Source organism: Cyprinus carpio, chromosome A1 (assembly GCF_018340385.1).
Source record: "Cyprinus carpio isolate SPL01 chromosome A1, ASM1834038v1, whole genome shotgun sequence".
In the NCBI taxonomy this organism is placed as follows: domain Eukaryota; kingdom Metazoa; phylum Chordata; class Actinopteri; order Cypriniformes; family Cyprinidae; genus Cyprinus; species Cyprinus carpio.
In genome coordinates, this window is record NC_056572.1 from 18770388 (window position 1) to 18792805 (window position 22418).

General features: G+C 36.9%; 1 protein-coding gene across 3 annotated transcripts in view; it reads right to left on the bottom strand.

Moving 5' to 3' along the window:
- LOC109080004 (radixin-like) overlaps positions 1-22418 on the bottom strand; it is a 106868-nt gene that overhangs the window by 49389 nt on the left and 35061 nt on the right. For all 3 annotated transcript variants that reach the window (XM_042756333.1, XM_042756349.1, XM_042756342.1), the window contains exons 3-4: positions 17173-17256; positions 305-400 (exon numbers count right to left, since the gene is read on the bottom strand). In XM_042756333.1, coding sequence (XP_042612267.1) covers positions 305-400; positions 17173-17256 — 180 coding nt within the window. The remainder of the gene's footprint in view (positions 1-304; positions 401-17172; positions 17257-22418) is intronic.

Genomic DNA, 22418 nt, shown 5'->3' on the forward strand with positions numbered 1-22418 from the left:
CTTGTTTCATAGGGCAGTTCCTGCTGTTATGATATCTATCTCTATGAAACATGCAGAGAGGTGGATGTGTGTAGAAGACATTTTAAGTCTGTTTTTGCAAGTTTACATAGAGCTGTTTATAAGGGAAAAGTTCAGGCTTTTAGACAGACTTTTACAGCACACTATCTTTAACCGCAGACTAATTTTCCCCTCACTGTTTTTTTTGGTTCTGTTGAACAGGAAGCCAGTTAAATCGCACATCTGAGGCTGTGCGCGAACAGCAGTATTAGCCAGAGACAGGTAAAAGTGGGAGGGAAAGCCTTACCTTTTTATTCAGCTTTAGCCATGTTGAGTAGCCTTTACTGTCCACATACTGCAGACCGAAAAACCAGACCTCTCGCAGACCTATTGTCTTCACGACCTGCAGGATGACCATAAACAAATAAATATTATTCAACAATCAACATAAATCTGAAAGTTAATTTGATCTAATATTTGATTATTTTTTTTTAATATGTTGTAGATTTAAGTAGCAAATGAGAATTGCTAAAACTATTGAATATATATTGGGAAAAAGGTTTTATTTAATGATTTTTAGTTTTGTTTAAAGTAATTAAAGCTACAGTTTTTTAATCATGGAAGAAAATGTATAAAGTATGGTATTTGGGGTAAAAAGCGCCCCTGCTGTTGGTGTGAAAGGCACAATAATAAAAGCTGCAGTCCATAACTTTTTTGGTTAAAAATTATCCGAAATCAATATTTAAGCAAGTACATAACCAGCCAGTGTTCAAAACTATTGCTTTATTTTAGCCAGATTCACAACGGTTAGCTAACAATAATGTTTTCTGATTTGAGTGGTACTAGTAGGTTTTCGCGGGAAATTCGAGCATGCTGCTGCATTATTATGTCTCGTCTGTAAACATGAAGTTTTCCCAGATTGACTCCCTTAAGATAACATGGGAGCATGATTTGGGCATTGACATTTCCAATGACCAGTGGAAAAACATTCTCAGTTCAGTTCACTCTTCATCCATTTGTGCTAGGCATGCCCTAATACAATGTAAAGTGCTTCACAGAGCTCATTTCACTAATGCCAGACTGGCTAAACTGTTTCCTAACAGAAGTGATGCCTGTAACAGATGCAGACGTCCCCAGCCGATCATCTTCACATGTTCTGGTCATGCCCGGTGCTATCAGATTATTGGTCCGACATTTTCAGAACTCTCTCACAGGCCCTCAATTACACTATTGTCCCTAATTCCTTGACTGTCCTGTTCGGCCTTTCCCCAATCTCATGTATACCAGCTACAGCGCACTGCATCATTGCCTTTACTACTTTGCTGGCCAGGCGTGCCATCCTCCTTAAATGGAAGCATGCTTCTCCTCCATCACATGATGATTGGATAAGAGAGGTATTGCAATGTATCCACCTTGAAAAAATTAGACATTCTCTTAAAGGTTCGCTGAGATTATTTCATAAAACCTGGAGCCCTGTACTGATTACTATTGAAGGCCCTATCGGGATGTCAAGACCTCTTGATTAGTCTTCAGTGGGGAGGGGGGAGACTTTTCTTTTTCTTCTTTGTTTACTGTCTTATTACTGTTTTATTTATTTTTTACTTTTTTTTATTATTTTATATATATATATATATTTTTTTTAATTAATTAATTTATTTTAAATTTTAATCTACTTGTGAGTGCTACGGGTGGCCTTAGGGGTGGGGGGGGGGGGTTGTTGGGTAGAGGTCTATCTTGCTGTGTGGAACTGTTCTGTTGATTTCCTTTTTCTTTCAGACACCGTTTCATTTTACATCTGTTGTAACACCTCTTATATGTCTGCAGAAAACTTAATTTAAAAAAAAACAACAAAAAAAAAAAACTGTTGTTTGGTTAATATGAATGGCAGACAGGACATACATTGGACAGCTTCCCCTTTAAGACCAAAGTCCGGATCCAATATACTGTTACATATGTGTTTTCTTTTCCTGCTGTTTACTCTCTCATGACCTAAATCACTGTGTTTATGCAGGGTTTCTGCAGGATTTTTAAGCTCAAATTTAAGACATTTTAAAACCTTTTTTAGGATCTGCACGATTAAAAGTAATACCATATAAGCGCCATCGTGCTCCATACACTATTCAACAAGATGGCATCGAGCATGGCAGCCATGTTGTGAGCTCTGAGTAAACTCTGCAGTTTTTCGTATGTTTCACTTGTTATTTTTTTGTTCTACATGTTGGATGTTGTTAGTATAACAGTCTAAGATAGACACACGCTTCTAAACATTGGTTCCTACGTCGTGTGCAACGCAAAACCGACTTTGAGTTCTTGAACGCCGACACTTTGTTTACAGACACTGCATCAGAGCCCTTTGTCTAGGCCCGCACGGTCACGACCGAGGAAACGCCGCTGGAAAAGAGGGAAAGAGAGCCAGCATCCTTGTCAGACTCATTCGTCGCCCTCTCCGACCTTCTCTCCCAACCATTTTGCTTGTTAACGTTCAGTCACTGGACAACAAACTTTGCGAACTGCGGGCACACATATCCTACCAACGAGAAACAAGGGACTGCGGCATTATTTGCCTCACAGAAACCTGGATGTCTGCAGTGGTTCCAGACTCAGCCATCGAGCTTACAGTGTTCTCCATGCACCACTCGGACAGAACGAAAGAGCTCACAGGGAAAAGCAGAAGCGGGGGCATTTGTTTCTTTATCAACAACTTGTGGTGTGATGAAAGGAACCTAAACGCTATTAAATCCTTCTGCTCCCCTGATCTGGAATTTCATATGCTTCTGTGTCGACCATCTGGCTACCGAGAGAATTTACAGTGATCATAATCACAGCTGTTTACATTCCCCCTCAAGCCAACACAGACCAGGCACTCAAAGAACTGTATGGGAATACAGGTGCTGGTCATATAATTAGAATATTATCAAAAAGTTGATTTATTTCACTAATTCCATTCAAAAAGTGAAACTTGTATATTATATTCATTCATGACACACAGACTGATATATTTCAAATGTTTATTTCTTTTAATTTTGATGATTATAACTGACAACTAAGGAAAATCCCAAATTCAGTATCTCAGAAAATTAGAATATCGTGAAAAGGTTCAATATTGAAGACACCTGGTGCCACACTCTAATCAGCTAATTAACTCAAAACACCTGCAAAGGCCTTTAAATGGTCTCTCAGTCTAGTTCCGTAGGCTACACTATCATGGGGAAGACTGCTGACTTGACAGTTGTCCAAATGATGACCATTGACACCATGCACAAGGAGGGCAAGACACAAAACGTTCACAGAGCTCTGTGTCCAAGCACATTAACAGAGAGGCGAAGGGAAGGAAAAGATGTGGTAGAAAAAGTGTACAAGCAATAGGGATAACCGCACCCTGGAGAGGATTGTGAAACAAAACCCATTCAAAGATGTGGGGGAGATTCACAAAGAGTGGACTGCAGCTGGAGTCAGTGCTTCAAGAACCACTACGCACAGATGTATGCAAGACATGGGTTTCAGCTGTCGTATTCCTTGTGTCAAGCCACTCTTGAACAACAGACAGCGTCAGGGACGTCTCGCTTCAAAAAGGATTGGACTGCTGCTGAGTGGTCCAAAGTTATGTTCTCTGATCAAAGTAAATTTTGCATTTCCTTTGGAAATCAGGGTCCCAGAGTCTGGAGGAAGAGAGGAGAGCCACACAGTCCACGTCGCTTGAGGTCCAGTGTAAAGTTTCCACAGTCAGTGATGGTTTGGGGTGCCATGTCATCTGCTGGTGTTGGTCCACTGTGTTTTCTGAGGTCCAAGGCCAACGCAGCCGTTTACCAGGAAGTTTTAGAGCACTTCATGCTTCCTGCTGTTGACCAACTTTATGAAGATGCAGATTTCATTTTCCAACAGGATTTGGCACCTGCACACAGTGCCAACGCTACCAGTACCTGGTTTAAGGACCATGGTATCCCTGTTCTTAATTGGCCAGCAAACTCGCCTGACCTTAACCTCTAAATCTATGGGGTATTGTGAAGAGGAAGATGCGATATGCCAGACCCACGAATGCAGAAGAGCTGAAGGCCACTATCAGAGCAACCTGGGCTCTCATAACACCTGAGCAGTGCCACAGACTGATCGACTCCATGCCACTCCGCATTGCTGCAGTAATTCAGGCAAAAGGAGCCCCAACTAAGTATTGAGTGCTGTACATGCTCATACTTTTCAGTTGGCCAAGATTTCTAAAAATCCTTTCTTTGTATTGGTCTTAAGTAATATTCTAATTTTCTGAGATACTGAATTTGGGATTTTCCATAGTTGTCAGTTATAATCATCAAAATTAAAATAAATAAACATTTGAAATATATCAGTGAGTGTGTAATGAATGAATATAATATACAAGTTTCACTTTTTGAATGGAATTAGTGAAATAAATCCACTTTTGATGATATTCTAATTAAATGACCAGCACCTGTATAAGTGAGCAGGAAACCGCATACCTAGATGCAACGTTTATTGTTACGGGGTACATTAAACAAAGCCAACTTCAGAACAATAGCTCCAAAATATTTTCAACACATCATCCTCAACGCACGTGGTGATCGTGCACTGGACCAGTGCTACTCTCCTTTCCGAGACGCCAACAAATTCCTTCCCCGCCCACCCAAATCGGATCACTCTTCCATTCTGCTCCTGCCTGCTTATAGGCAAAAAGTGAAACGGGATGCATCCACCCTCAGGACAATTCAATGCTGGTCGTACCAGTCGGACGCTATACTACAGGACTATTTTAATCATGTGGACTGAGACATGATTTTTTTCACAAAAACAAAAAGTTTTATAAAATGATCAACTTTAAATTTCAGCCTTTAAACCATTTTTAAGAAAATGGATGAGTCAAAAGTATTAATTATATTAATTTAAATAATTATTATTAATAAATTATTATATTAATTAAATAACAAACTAGGGGTGTGCGATAGTGACAAAAAATATGTTGATAATCTTCTGGGATTTTATCAATAATGTAAATTAGACTATATTTTGCTGAGTGTGTTATTGCGCTGATATCTTAAGGACTACCTTGGACAGCTGACTCCTGAATTTTTTGATATTCTTCATATTCTGTGTGGTCAGTTCATAACGTTAATTAATCATTTTAAAAAAAGTTTCATGGGCATTTTTACCTTTAAGCCATTTTTTTCTAGAAGTGTACACCATTTTTGTGTCAAATTCTTACATGTGGGCTGTTACCAAGCAAATGAAATCAGTATCAACTAGGGCTGGGCGATAAATCGATTTTATCGATTAACTCGAATGTGTAGTTTACATCGATTTGTTTGAATGAAAATCGGTTTTTTCTTTTTAACATCCGCCGGCGCTCCACTCAGGGCTCCCGTAGTTCAGAATGGGCTTAAGCATTTGATACAAGCTGTGTGTTTAGGTTTTTTTTTTTGGGTGGGGGGGAGGGGGTTACATTTGTAACACTTGTCCACGGTTCCTCTGACGCTGCTTCTGAATCTCTCTCCCGGCCGGTGAGGTTTACTGTTAGTGATCCTTTTAAAAAATGTTGTTATGTCCATAATGTTCATTTCAGCCGGTTAGCCAGTGAGCTCGCTACGACGCCGGGTGAAATAAAAAAAGCCTGCCAGCCCCTGATGACAACGACGAAGGAGAAGATTTATATTATTCTTCGTTAGTTTTTATTGGCAGTTGGCATACAAGCTGAGTGATGCGCGATGTATTACCGTTCGCCACCACGCACGGTAATAGAGCTTTTGTTTCATTTTTTGCCGCCCCAGTCTGAAAGATTGAGAGGAAATGAAACAAAGTTGAAGTTATTTTAAAAAAAAGATTCGGGGCTTTTGACAAAACATTCGGGGCTTAAGCCCAATTAGCCACCCCCCGCTCCGCCCATGGTGTGAAGCTCCGCTACGTTTCCCACTATGTTTCCCGCTGTATGGACGTGCGCTCCACTCAGTCTCTCATCCGCACCAAGCAAGCGCCCCGTTAATATTCCGCTCACCCTCGCCATAAACCAATTCCCGCTCAGATCCCGCTCCGACATAAAATGTCTCTAGCAGGCCTAATGTTTACTGTTTGTACCGAAATTCTTGGATAATTGTCTAAAATTATGCATGCAGATAAATGGCAATTTTTCAAAACGAAATTATTACATTCTTCTTAATTTTATTAATTGTATTAGGCTAATTAAAATGTATTTAATATATTAATCTAACCTTAGTAAACATAGCCTACCTAAAATTCAAAAACTGAAGAAGTGTATTTGATTTTCATGAAAATAGCTGCCGTTGTTATTCTTGTTATCTAACGGTGTAGACACAGTTAGACACTGTCTGCTCTATTTACAACAAGATGGAGATATAGACTAGAAAATATATTTACACTTGCTCTGTCCTACGTCCATGTTCTGACTCACTGCGGAGTTGGCAGTTTTAATCTTAACAGCTCTTAACACAGAGTGTGCACATGGATGGTTAGATGCATGATGGGCTAGTATAATCTTTCCAACATTAAGGTAATACTCGAGCGGCAACCTCGCGCTCTCTCTCGTGAAGCCAATAAGGAAGTGACTAAAACTGTAATTCATCGACTGGCCGCTTGAGGCTGGCTGCAAAAGGGAGTCAGTCCCATAGACTCCCCATGTTAAAATGCCCAACTTTACAGCAGAAAAAAACATGTTTACAGCCTGGTTCAAAAAATTATTTTGGTCTATATAGCTTATTTTGCCCTTCATGACAACTGTGAGGGGGGTGAATTTTTTTATAACTCATCCGTTAAAATTATATTAAGCCTTAAAGTTCTGCATAATTAAGGGCGTGGCCACTTGAGTGACAGGTGGATTGCCGCTGCTGACAATGCCATCGCGCTAGGTGGGCGTGGCTTCAGCAACCAGCTCCCGCCTTTTTGCCCATTTTCGATTATCCGGGAGAGTCGCGCGGTGACGCGTTGCCAAGATGGCGACGGCCCGCTCTGCACACTTTGAGCTCACACACACATATCACGGGAGAATTGTTGTCCCATGTCAAAATTATTAACCTTAAAAAAAAAAACAACAATTAATACTGCTTTTTTTTTTATTTTTTTTTTTTTAATCATCTTGTCTCAGTTACAAATTTGACTGGTAAATGATAAAGAATGATAGCCCCTTTTGTATTGCATTGCATTGCATATCAGGGATGACAGATTGATAAAAAGACATGCTTTTTGTGACTAGATTTAGCTTTTGATACTTTGCGGTAAAAGCGGTTCTCTGATTGACTCTGCCCTATCAGTGCGGCTCCCATGAAAAAAATAAATAAATAGTAAAGACCTTTGACAGTCTTACAGACTGTATCCAGTATGATAAGAATGTTATGTTACATTTTATTTTATGTAACGTTTTCAGCGGTTTACAATGGCAGGGCCCCTGCCATCTTGTCTTTTTGGCTTGTTGTTTCTGATTGCAATTTAACCTGAACGGGGAATCCAGATCAAATCCCAGAAGGTAAAATCAAAACAAAATAAAGGTAAAACTTGTTTTGAACAATTTCTTTGTCATCTGAATATTGATTTTAAGTAGGGGGAAAAAATCGATTTAAATCATAAATCGGATTTTTGGTTAAAAAAATCGGGGATTTTTTTTTAGGCCATATCGCCCAGCCCTAGTATCAACAAAATTTATCTTGCAGCGGAAACCCAGAAGCTGCATTAGAAGTGGCATTTAGATGTATTTACACACTGTTTAATGCAGCTCTGAGGAACATGAAATACTTTAATCTGCAGTTACAAATGCATAAATAATGTTTTGATATTTTTAAAAAATGAAAAGGTACCTTAAATGTGGAATTAAAACTGCCAGTAGGTGGCATCAAGTCACTGTTAAGTGAGACATTGCGATTGAACAATCATTTAAATGGCTGATTCATTCAGGAACAAAACGGCGTCCTGTTGCTCAAGACGAAAAACAGTGCTGTGGCTGTTTGGAATGATTTTTGTTGGAGAAATATAGCAAAAACAGGAAATATGGTGTCTAAAAAACGTAAGTCTTTTAATATTAACTTGTTTATTAAAACTGTTGCATAAAATCAATATAATATTTGTAATCATGCTGACTTTTGGAGATAAAACGGCACTCCTCCTGTTATATTAACTTTATGAAATTATATAAATGTATACATTTTTTTGCCCTGTATCTTGAATTTTGTGATAATTCTAAATTCATTTTAATAGGCTGCTTAATGAAGTGAAAGAACACACTGTAAATGTGCGTTAGTCTAACCTACTAGGACTTCATCACGTAATGTATGCGCAAACTCTAAGTGTGTTTTGTTTGCTTTAAGCGATATACTCGATAATATCAGATCGCACATTGTCAAAACAACAATTACAATATTATCGCAGACCATACATATTGCACAACCTATACAGTTTAGATTTTTATAATGCATTGTCTTCTCATCGATCCACCAGTTCACATTTAAAGCTCTGCATGTTTGCAGGGTAAAAACATGGGTTGATTTTTGCATTTGTCTGAACTCTGAACAAAACAACAGTTTTATTGAAAATGCTCATTTATTCTCTGCCAGCAGAACACAAAGCAGTGCAGCACCGGACTTTGAACGTGCAGCGCTCATTTTTATTTAAAGGGTTTGTTTGATTCACTACAGGAGGTCTTTGTTCACCACCCAAAGCCGTGTGAGACACTTTTTATTATGGATGGGTGCTTTTTTCACTTTTCACTTTTAGACTGAAGCACTGCAACACCCACTGAGCGCCATTAAACAGCTTGAAAGATCAAAGACAATTTTTTATATAACTCTGACTAGATTCGTCTGAAAGAAGAAAGTCATATACACCTAGGATGCCTTGAGGGTGAGTAATTTATGGGCTAATTAAAATTTTTGGGTGAACTAACCCTTTAATATGACATTCCCACTAATTCATATCTCGTGGCCACGACATTTTATTATGTTTCCATAAGTTAATATGTCGTGGCAACAATAAAAAAACTAAGTGAACCAAACACGTCCCCTCCCAGTCACTGTAGGGAAGTGATTAAATTAGTAAATATTTCAGTAAATGACCAGGGAGCTTGTTAACACAGACCACCTAGTTGAACATTTGAGCACAAGATCTCAAAAGTCAGTGGTCTGAGTGGCATAATAAGTTACAAAGAAGCGTTTGTTTAATGCTACTTTAGAAAATAGCTTACTAATATCATAGACACAGAAACTGTAGCAGAACTGACCTTACACTGCTGTGATATATTTCCAATTCTTGTGTAAAAGCCGGTTTGTGCAGCACAGCTTAAAAGACTACCCTAGATTTGTGACAGAAATCTAATGCCTGACTTGCAAGCTTTCTAATGGGCCTCTTCACAAGAGCAACAGAGAACAATTACATTTCTGAAATACGCAAAATAGAGACACTTTTGCAATCAAAATATTTGAATGAGGAACACAAAGCAAGGACCTGGGGCCCATTTCAACAAGAAGGTTCAACCAGCTCTGAGTAGGTTGACTCTGAGTTTAGCGACTATGAAAACCTAATATCATATCATACTTAATATCATGCAGTGTCTATTTCAATGTGCAGCAGGTTTTTTTTTTTTTTTTTTTTTTTTTCATAGTCTAATGCTCTTTTCACATAATTAAATGGCCACGATACCAAAGTATTGGAAGAATATTAAAATCCATCAGGAAATGTTGCTTTTTTGTATTTGTAGGAAATAAAGCTGACCAAAACAATTTAACAGCGGTGGTGGTAACGACATATATCTCAAACTAAACATATGGCAACCTTCCATTCCATACAATAATCAGCATAATTTTCGATGGGTTTGTGCTCAGAAACTACACAAAAAAATATCATAAAGAGCGTGAGAGCGAGGCACACTTTCCTTACCGCTCTGCATACAGCGGTCTTACTAATGTGCTCTGCATCCCTGATGTTATGTAGAAAAGAAAACTATTACAGGTGTGAATTGCATGGTACCTCACGATACGGTATGAATCACGATACATGGTCCACGATACGATAATATCACGGATACAGTGATTCTGTGATAATGGATATAATTGCTATACAATCTTTAACAATACATAACATCGCGATATATCTGTCTAACTATGAAAACAAAATGCCTGTGAAAAGGTTAACAGCAAGTTTTTTTTTTCTTTTTATTCAAGTCCAAACTGATAACTGACACAAAAGGTCTGTAAATCAATTTAACATGTTAATGTATCATTTGTATTCTTGTATCAAATTGGACTTGAATAAAGAGAGAAAACTTGCTCTTAACCTTTTCACAGGCATTTTGTTTTCATAGTTAGACAAACCATATATATATATATAAACCTGGTACATTTAAAAATTTACCTGGAGTTTTTTCTCAACCTTTCCTCTCCTCTCATCATAAAAAACGGAGCCCCCGCCACAATGACATAGCTGTTCACATTGTCTTTTGCATGCTCAAGTTTATTTCAAATGTAGACGTGCGGCAAAGCACACACTTCTGCACCGCATTAAGGCTCTGACAAGGTTTTGTTTCATTCATCCATGCCCATAGATGCAGATTTATGTTTCTGCCAGTCAGTGCCCACTGTCCCACACTGCTTAAAGCGCACTTGTAATATCTAAAGAGAGAGGGAGAGAGAGCATCCAGTTTTGTTGACATAAAACTGGACGTTTTATGAGTTTAGGCTACTTACGGACTCAATATGCGCTCTGCAGTGATAATGTGATCGATACCTACATTCCACACTGATAGCTGTTCCGGGGCAGTTTTTTTGTTCTCATCTCCATAAACGCCAGTGCATCTCTGATTTGTTGTTTGTCTACCATTACGCTCGCATTTCTTCTTCGCTGTGAATTACATATTTCCATTCATCTGACCATCTGAAATCTGAAATTCCAGCCAAAGAGGTAAACAGCCACAGAGTAGGTGTGAATTTAAATCTTTTGTATGTTTAAAAAAATAACGATATTTGGTGCCAGAGTATCGATAATGCATCATGGCCGGGGAAAAATATCACAATAAATCGACACCATCAATTTATTTTCCTACCCCTAAAACTACCATTTAAAAATGGTCTGCTCAAATAAATATGCATGTTTATGTAAATACAATCCTGCCATAATTAGAAATAAATAAATAAAGTACAAAAAAAATTAAAAATTTAAAATAAAATAAATATATAAATAAATAAATAAATATACAGAGAACAGTAAAAAACAGAAAAAAAAAAAAGAACACCTCTTTTTACATTTGTTACATTTATTTATATCCATTTCTATCTACATTCACATCCACATTAAATTAATTAATTCCCACTTTCATCAATTATCACAACAATTAATTACTACATTAATTAAGTTTTAACTTTTGGTATTTTATTTCTACAATCTCCTTTGTCTGTAATGGTAATGAGGAGGCCGTGTTTTTACCTCAGGAATAGCAATGGAGGCCAAGAGGCGAGGGCAAAGCTTTGAGGCCACAGTGACACCATTGTTGTGCTCAAACGACTGTAAGTAACAAGAAGTGTAGCATTACACACGCGTCTGTGAATCGTGTGGGATAAATAACTTAGGCCAAAATCTTATATTAGGGGTATTATGTCAGTTACATGTGGGGGTTGAACATGTGAAAACACACATCATGCACTGAACATACAAGCATCCGGCTCATCTGAAACAATGAATAAAATATGGAATGCCCACGGTCTTAATTCCAATCGATCTAAATTCAGTTAAAATAATAAGGGCTGTTAATAGTAAAAAATCCAACCAGTGTCGTCAAAATCCATCAGATCCATCATGACTAAATGCATTTACACTGCAATTAGCGTACAAAATGTATAAAATGTTATGAAACTAATGTTTAAAACTTGAAGGCAGACATATGTCAATATGTTAATCAACAGTCACTAGGTGGAGCAAGTCACTGTCTTAACAAGTGAGTTTAATCTATTCAACCTAATTCATTCAATTATTATGCTAATGTACGAAAAAACCCACTACTTTTTGCCACGGGTCAGCTCTGTGGATTTGTTTCTGTGATAATTATATGAGGCCGAATGTGTTATTTAAAATATAAAAATATTTTCATGACAAAATTATCAAAAGACTGGGCAGGGCAGGGACATGTTCGGGGGAGCACGACTTCATATATGGAGCGAATTACCTTTATTTCTCATGGCCATCGCGTTTATGCTGTCTTTTTGTTTGTGCATAGGGGTTCAGGATTTACCTTAACTATTTTTTTTTTTGTCTCTAATCGGAAAATTGGACGATTTTAACGGTAAAATGAGTTTTTCTATCGAACTTGGACCTGAGTAGCCTCTATTCATATATTACTCTGGTAAATTCGGAAATCAATTTTTTTTGAAACCAAGAGTTCCGAGTTGGGGCGGGTCATAAACTCTCTAACATGGGTGGAGGGGTTCCAACTATTGCTGCTGTCATAATGCTGTTATCACAAAAACTACATTGCCTTTGTCTTGTTGTGTAAGTTAGTGTATTTATAGGAGATATGAATTCAATCATGATCGAAAGCATATTGTTTTTTATAAGCAGTGAAACTTAGAGCATGTATTTGTGAGTCCGAAATTCCAGAATTGTCAGGCAAACTGCATGTATAGCACGGTGAATGTTTATAGGAAGCAAAGCACTTATGTAATGCATTTGTATGATTTTCCAGATAATCTTACATCTTGACCAGGATAATGAACACCTTTAAAAACAATCTATTGTGCGCACATTTTGGTTTTTATAAAAACAACATGCATAAAATGAGAAAATGATGCGGGCAAGAGCTCGTTTTTTAAATGAAATAGGCTAAGCCCACAAAAAATATCTCAATGTGTTACGTTGCATTGACTGAATCACCTGCGTATATGGAAAGCTACCTAAAGCAAACACTGAAGAACTTCAAAATATATCTGTTCTTGTTGAGTCTTCCTATAAATGGGTTATGTCTTAAGTGAAAAGCAACCACTGTGTATAAATTTTAATGTGTAACATTAGATCTGTGATTTGGATATTAATATAGTACACCTACACCTGCTGCTCTGTGTCAGTTAATAAATGAAAAAATAATGTACAGGTATTAAAAATTGGGTTTTTTGAACATTAAAAAACGCATGTTCTGTTACTCCCAAATTCACAAGATAATGAGCTTTAAAAAAAGCATCATTATGACCCCCTTTAATATAAGATTTTGCATATGTATTTACAAATTTTCAATTTAGATAAAACATTTAGATTTACGCTCACTAAAAAAAATCCTTATTTTGTTTTCTGCCCAAAAATCTAGGTTGAGCTTTTTGGGTCATATTTTTGTGTATATTTTATACACACATAATAACAATAAAACTTTGTGCATTTTTTTTACAAAATAAAGAAAACAAACAGGGTGCGCTGTCTGCCACCTTGTTCCTCGGTGATCTTCATTTAGAAACGCGTCATTAAAAATGAACTGTTAACTCTCAGCAAATACTCAACACAGAGATATGAGAGATATATCTAATAGAAAGCTTGACATGTCTTTTTAAAAAAAAAACGAATAACGTCCTTATCGAAAACAAATATTCTGTAATTCCATATGAAACCAACGCAATGTCCAGTCTTTCACGTCTCCCTTCATTATATCTAATGTGACCACACACACGTGAGTGAGCACGCTACTGATATTACAATCCTCCATTGTGACAGACTCACGGCAAGGTAAAAAACTGCCCCAACATCAGAGCAAACCAAAGCAGCGAGTGTTTTAAATTTTTACTTTTTTCCTTTCGTGCTGCAGAGGGAATAAGACAGAATTCGCCTCAAAAAAGCTTTGGATTATTGATGCAGCGGCTTGATCCCGCAGAGATCCTAAACATGAGCAAGTATTTTTTTTTATTAACGTACTTGTATTTAGTTTTCACATAACTTGTACATGTTACTAGTTAGACTTTTTCCAAACATAAACAGCAATACGATATAAAACATATGATTATAATGTTACTCCAGCCTAATGTCAGTAATAATGATTAGACAAAACTTTACTGTGATAGGCTATTCTCTGTTCACGAATATAGCCATATATGCTTATAACACACACACACACACACACACACACCATATATATATATATTATATATTAGGGCTGTCAAATGATTATCACGATTAATCACATCCAAAATAAAAGTTTGGTTTACATAATATATGTGTGGTATACTGTGTATATTTATTATGTATATATAAACTAAACACACATGCATGTATATATTAAGAAGAATATGTTATGTTTATATATTAAATATATTTATATATAAAAATATAAGAATATAAATATATAAATGTATATACATGTAAATATTTCTAAAATATATAATTTATGTGTGTGTATTTATATATACTTAATAAATATACCCTGTTACACATACATATATTATGTAAACAAAACTTTTATTTTGGATGTGATTAATCGTGATTAATCATTTGACAGCCCTAATATATATATATATTATAATATATATATAGTATATAGATATATATATATATATATATATATATATATATATATATATATACCTACATACCAAAGCATGCTTGTGTTTTATGAATGTAACTAAGCTACTGTTCATGAATATTGTGCTCTGGTGTTACATATTTTGAATGTGTTTTTATACCCGGGATCCCTCTGAGTTGTAAATGTATCAAGTAAGCTGTAAAAAAAATCACTGATAATGTGTGTGCCATGATAATTTTTTTTTTTTACTATAAAATAGTATTCGTATCAGTGACCATAAACAATAATGTTAATAATGTAGTTTATTTGTGTAAACACAGCATGCATGCTTTATTTCAGATGTGAGGCATAAACATTGCAAAAGAACCTGTTGCAAAAGCGAGCCAATGCAAATAAGCAGCCCACTCAGGAACATGGAAACACAGCTAAAGACCAAGCGCACACACTCCCATGAGTCCGCTTCAAAATGTATGTCCTTCAGAGCACAAAAACAAGATACAACTTTGGAAATGCCAGGTATGTGATATTCATTTCTATATTTTAACATGACACAATACCAGTCAAAAAGCTTTTGAACAGTAAGATTTTTTCATGTTTTTGTAAAGAATTATCTTCTGCTCACCAAGCTTGCATTTGTTTGATCCAAAATACATAGTTGCATTTGCTAAAGCAGTAATATTGTGAAATATTTTAACTATTTAAAATAACTGCTTTCTATTTGTATATATTTTAAAATGTAATTTATTCCTGTGATCAAAGCTAAATTTTCAGCATCATTACTCCAGTCTTACTCCAAGTGTAACAATATAGGCCAGGGGTCGGCAACCTACGGCACGCATGCCAACAGTGGCACGCAGAGGGATAAGCAGTGGCACGTGAGCAATAGGAAAAACTACATACTGACCGTACATTTTGAGGTAATAATTTATCATAGTCCACACAGCCTGTTAGGAACTATAAATACTATTAAAGTGTGAGAATTAACTTTGCGCCTAGTCTACGGATGCGCGTGTGGGTGACCGCTGCACAAACTAGGCGCCTCAGATCAAAGACGCAGCGGTCTAACACACAAGTGCTCGTCAATGTCAAAATGACTGAGATGGCAAAATCAAATCAAAGTAGGCGGGGTTTACTGTTGACAGAAGCAGAGCATGAAGCATCAGTTTAACGTTAAAGAGAGCAAGGTAAGACGACGGTGCAAAGCATTTAATATTAGTCCACTTAATGATACGGTTTATGATAGAAATGTTAAATGACTGACAGCTATATCCAGTGAAGCAAAATTTTCTGAAATATTGCCAATTTGAGAAAGAGAGAGAGAGAGAGATGTATAAATTGTCTGTACACTCTGTCTCTCTCTCTACAAAACAATACAGCTGAGTTTAGTTACTTAAAACAGCTGATTCAACCCCCCCCTCGTTGCTGAGAAATATAATGTTAGCGATCAGTATTGAGTAATAAAAGTCGCGTGGCAGCGCGGACAAGTTTCTGAGCTTTTGAATGTTACTACTTTTATGCACATCGAACACCAGATCTCTGCGCGTGGGTGTGTGTGCATGCACGCATCAATTAATACAGCGCCTTAATAGAACAGTGATTTAAACTGAACGGTTTTTAATGCATTAGCCTTGTGTCTCACACACACACAGACACACATACAGTGGTTGTTCAGTATGGTCTTATCAGGGGAGTGGGGGGGTTTGGGTTTGGGGCGTGGGTTTTGGGCGATGTTGGCACAGTGGTTAACCATAAAAATAAAAAAATGGCACGTCATGCCGAAAAGGTTGCCGACACCCCTGATATATAGACTATACGATTCAAAAAGCTGTGAGTCGTATATATATATAGGAAATTACAACTTTTATTTAGCACACACGTGATGATGATAACACAATAATCAGGTATAAACAATGCTGTTCTTTCAATTCATCAAAAAACCTGAACAAATTCTTCTCAGCTCTTTTCAACATTAATCATAATAATAATAATAATAATAAAAAATGTTTTTTTTTTTGTGACTGGAGTAATGATGCTAAAAATTCATCTTTGATTGTTCCTAATAAAACTGTTTTAACTGCACTCACAAGTGAATCTCAATTTATTTTGTGGGATAATTAAATATATTCTAAATAAACCGGGATGTCAATGGTCCACTTGAGTGATAGGTGGCGGTAATGTACTCATAAGTCTGCGATCTGCCCATAAAGCCACAAGAAGATGATGATGCAGGCTGCTGTGAAGCACGTTCACAAGAGTTCTAACAGTTTGGACATTGCGTGAATCAGAGATAATACAAAACGATATAAATACTGTTCAGTTTCTAGCACAGACTGATCGTTTTATGTCTCTTACACATCAATGTATCATCACAAACCGACAGGGTTTAATTTGGATTTTTGTGCATGTTTTATTTTCTCTAATAGATTCTGTAACCATTGATAAGCATTGTAGACTGCGAGACTGCAACGGCTGAAGATAAAAATCATAATTTGTGTTCTACTGAAGAAACAAAGTCACCCACATCTTGGATGCCCTGGGGGTAAGCAGATAAACATCAAATTTTCAATTTTGGGTGAAAAACTATCCCTTTAACCTCATTTCTAAAATGGGCCTCTGGCTGGTAAATTTGTATTTTATTCAAAATAGTAAATTAGTATTATACTCAAAACAATTTAAATGCAAACACTTACCTGGTCAAAGAGCTGTTTGCCAGTGGTGTTGGGTTGGATAGCAAATTCCAGCTCTGCATCCATAGTAGTCACACGCACATTAATCTGTTAAACAAGAACAAAGATAAACAAGTAAATACACACATACTCCTATTTGTTCATTTTCAGTTAAGACTGATTACTGACTAATTAAGACTGATTATTATACGATTTTGGTGAAATTATCACAATCCTGAAAGAGTCTCAGCTGCTTCAGATTCCAGGACCTGAACAGAATTTACTATATATACACACACATTCATTATTACCACAATAAGCCATGTCACTATTAATTGAGCAGCCCTAATTGTTAAATACTTCACATTAAAATAATTACAAATTAAATAATTCATATGTTTTGTCACATTGTAGCAAAAGTAATCAAATATCTATAATCAAATATCTGTGTACTATATACTAGGGATGGGTCACGATTTTCGAATATTCAATTAGTTGATTTAATTATAGAATATAGAATAGGTTTTGTGATAATTCTCTTTAAAAACTTCCCCATGTTTTCCATGCTGATGCGGTGGTGACGTGTTCATGTAAGCAGAGGGTGGCACTGCCAATAACGCACCTAAAAGCTGTCAAAGACAACAGAAACACACATTGTCTCACTTGCGTGGCAAAAAACAAAACAAAAAAAGACTTGCATGGCATATAACGGTTACAGTAACTTGAGACGATGTCAAATAAGAGCTCTGTGCAGACCACAAAAAAGAGCTCTATGCAGACCACAAACACCCCCAACTGGGTTAGATGTGTGGCTGATTCCATATTCAAAAAGGCACATAAAACAAATTATGCGTTCTACGAAAGCGATTAAAGGGACATTGGTTAGCCGCTTGTTAGCGGTAGCCTGTTTACATTACAGCAGGGCCAGGCCCCGTGGCATAGGTGACATAGGCAGTTGCCTAGAGCGCAAAATGACTGGGGGGCACCGCAGGAAAGTGTTTTTTTTTTTTTTGTGACCATCGTGCATTCATACACCCATCTATTAAGGCAAAATAATTTGACAGTTAACAAAATTTTAGTACTGATCGATCATCAAACTGATCAAAAATAATGTTAGAATAAAAATAAAATCGACATCAACGAAAAATCATAAGATTTGACAACATCATGTTGGACTAATTTAAAACAGTTTTTGGCATCATGACGTAATTGTAATACATCATCATAACGCATTATGCATGGCGCACGCACTTAAAATAGTTTTGCCATTTATGTGCTCTTAAAGCATTATTTCTAAACAAAATACTGAAAAAAGAAAATTATCAGCGGCACGAGGCAGGAAGCGACGCAAAGAAAGAGAAGAGGAGCAGAATAAATATCAATATAGAGATAAAAAAAATCCACAAGTTAAGGACTGTGTATTAGCCCATGATGTTTATGTAGTATTATGTACCTTTTAGAACAAGCATCTCAACTGGCAACACTGACACCATGGAATGTTTTTTGCTTGAGTTAACTGCTTATTTAATTTTACTTTATTTTCTAAATGTCTTTTGAAAAAGAAAGACCATGATTAGGACTATAATCTAGCATTCATCAAATGAAATAATTAAGTTTAAGTATGTCATTTTCCACTGTACATATGCACAAAATTTAAATGAAAGGTATTATGGGTATGCTAATTAGACTAACTAGCCCAGCTAGCTGGCTAACATGTAAGAATAAATATTACAAAATGTAGCTTTATATTAGTTTGTTGCCTTTGTTGTGTCTGTTAGACTATTTTAGGGCATTTCATATTGCTCATATTTGCTCTTTGTTTTAATAAGTACTTATCATGTAGGCATAGTTGTGGGAGTAGCTCATGTCTGGTCTCTTCAATAGGCTATTTTAACAGATCTCACTCATAAAAATACCTACAAGGTGCTTCAACATCTCCACTTATAGTATTAGGCACAATTTATTATGACTACTTATTTAGGTTAATACTTATCAGTAGTTCAGTAGTATGTTTTATGTTATGTTATATGTTCTGTTGCTAATATGTATGGTGTACCCTGCTTATGTGGATAAAATCAAAATTAGAGTTAGGGAAAAAAATTAAAAAAAAAGGACAAAACCAAACTGTTTATGTGATTTCACGGTTTCATTCTTTAATAAATTCAAAATCAGGAACAAAAAAATAAAAACCAAAAATAAAAAAATGTACTAATATATATACAAAAATCAAATTGTGTTTTCTGCAGTCTCCACCAGACCCTTGTTCTACATGTCCCTATGTACCACTGTGGTGATTTTCATTTCATTTTACTGTAACATTCTTTAATAATTCCATGTCAAAATCATGAAAAATGCTCTCTCTCTATACACTCAAATTTTGAAAATTCATAAAAAATTTAAATCAAACTGTTTTCTGCCAACTCCATCTACATGTCCCCACGTACCACTGTGGTGATTTTCATATCATTTTACTGTATCAATCTTTAATAATTGCATGCCAAAATCATGGCAAATACTATCTTTTCTCACTATACCAATCATATTTGAAAATTCATAAAAAATTAAAATTAGATTGTTTTCTGCCAACTCCACCAGACTCTTGTTCTACATGTCCCCACGTACCACTGTGGTGATTTTTTTATATCATTTTACTGTATCATTCTTTAATAATTGCATGCCAAAATCATGCCAAATACTATCTTTTTCACTATACAATCATATTTGAAAATTCATAAAAAATGAAAACTAGATTGTTATTATAAAGTTACCAAACATTCTGTTATAAGTCATTTATAAATTATTAGTTAATGATGATCTAAATCATTTACAAAACATGACTATACATTCATAAATGATTAATAAGTAATAAGTTAACATTTTAGTAATGTTTTACTAATTCAGTTTTAAGTCACTTATAAGTTATTAGTTAATGATGAACAAATCATTTACAAAACATGACTATATGTTCATAAATGTTTAATGAGTGGTATGCTAATGATTTACAAATGTGTTGTAAGTTATCTTAAAAAAAGTTTAAATCATGAAATAAAACAAACTGATCATAAGTAGACGGTTTATAAGTTATTAGTTGATACATTATTTATCACTTATAAATCACTGAAGTATTTATGTCAAAATTGTTTTGTATAATTATCTCAATAAATAAGTGTTAATCATGAACAAATGATGAACAAACCATTAGAAATGATCAGAATATGATTTATTGGCGAATTTGTTAGCTGGTCCGTGTTCAAAAGCAAAAACATGCAAGTATGCTAAAGCACTATTTTTAAGAAGAGTAATTCAATTGTTTTGAAGTGGATAAACATTTATAAATGCCTTAGATGATTCCAGTGGGTTGTGTTAAATCCTTTCACTCATCAGCACAGACTTGTGTTCTGTGTGGAGTGTGTGGGATCTAGTGATAAAGTGAGCCTCTCAAACACGTTTACCTTCCACTGAAGCTCACATCAGGTGCACAGAGTTAAAGACTCCATGTGTGTCAGAGAAGACAGCTGTATATACCCTCACCAGTCAGTATTTAGTACACACTACAAAGTGTTCAACACCTGTTATAGATGATGTGTAAGCGCATGAATAAATCAAAGCTTTCTGCATCCCTTAATCTAAAGTGAAAACTATTCATCACTTCTAAATGTATTACATATCATTTGCAGATCTTTATAAATTATGTACAAACTGCAGTTTGTAAATTTACCATGTATTTGCCATATACAAAGGTTCTAGTATACCTTTCAGTTACAGGATATACAAATCTATACAAATCCCTTATATGATATTTAAATTCTAAATATTTTTATGCAAATATATTTTACTATTATATAGATATCTTTGAGCCTCTAACTCACTCCTTATACACAATTTTAGCCACTTCGCAATAGATAGATATATTGATAGGGACTATTATTGTTACAGACACGCCAGGTTCCACCTCCATTCAATCACAGCGCACGCCCTCACCTGAGTACTGAGCACTTCCACCTGACCCTCATCAACAGTCAATCACCTCTGCACTACATATACCACACACACACGCACTCAGTCAGCGTCCGGTCTCGTTCGCAACAAGGTCTTACCTTTATGCTAACTCTAAGGACTAACTCTATCTCTACTACCCTCTCTTTCCAGCGATCTCCAGAAGTTCCCAGCCATCTCCGTGCATGTGTGTGTTTACACCTCCCTACCTTGACGTCTCTACCCCTCTACTACGGATCCATTCATCCCTGCCAGTCTCCATATCACTTTTCCCAGCACTACCCGCTCCTCTGCTTGTGCCTGAATAAAACTGTCTTTCTGTTATCCTCAGCCTCCTGGGTATTTCATAACAGAATAGCGGACCAAAACAGTTTAGCGGCGTTTTTCTTTTTGTGTTTTTTTTTTTTTTCCCCCCTCTCGGAATGGATATCCCAGCAGTCCAACTCCTGTGCCTGAAGCAACTGGACCGTTCGCTGGAGGACCATACCAGGGACTTTTTCGATCTGGGCGTGTCTTACGGACTTCCCTGACCGCTCGCTCTGTGCATTCTACTATGCTGGCCTGAGCGAGCGGTGTAAGGCACGCCTCCCAGCGAACGGTCCCAGAGAGGATTTCGCCGCTTTCGTGGAGTGGGGTGCTGGAGAAAAATGGATCCCTATTTACTATCTGCACCGCCGAAGAGGATCTCTCCAGCCCCACTCCCGAACCAGAGACCCAGCCAGCCACCATCCTGCTGCACGGAGCTAGAGCCCACCGCAGCCGCAGAGCCTGAGTCTATCACCGACAGGGAGCAGGAACTCAAGTGCGCGACTGACCAGGTGTGTGAGCCGGCAACACCGTGCGTCGTGGGACGATTGGTGGAGATTGAGGGCGTGGAGGAAAGCCCCTGCCCACACTCCTGCGACTGAGGGTGAGCTGCATTTGGTTTTTGGGAATTATAGAGAGGAATTATTGGACCTTATAGACTGGTTTGGGGAGGCAGTTCCCGATCCTCATGTTTCCCCGCTGGTTCCGCCCAGCCCTGAGTTTCCTGTTTCCCCGCTGGTTCCGCCCAGCCCTGAGTTTTCTGTTTCTCCGCTGGTTCCGCCCAGCCCTGATCCTCATGTTTCTCCGCTGGTTCCGGCCAGCCCTGAACCTCCTGTTTCCCCCCTGGTTCCGTCCAACCCTGACCCTCCTGTTTCTCCGCTGGTTCCATCCAGCCCTGATCCTCCTGTTTCTCCGCTGGTTCCCGTCCAGCCCTGATCCCCTGTTTCTCTCGCTGGTTCCGTCCAGCC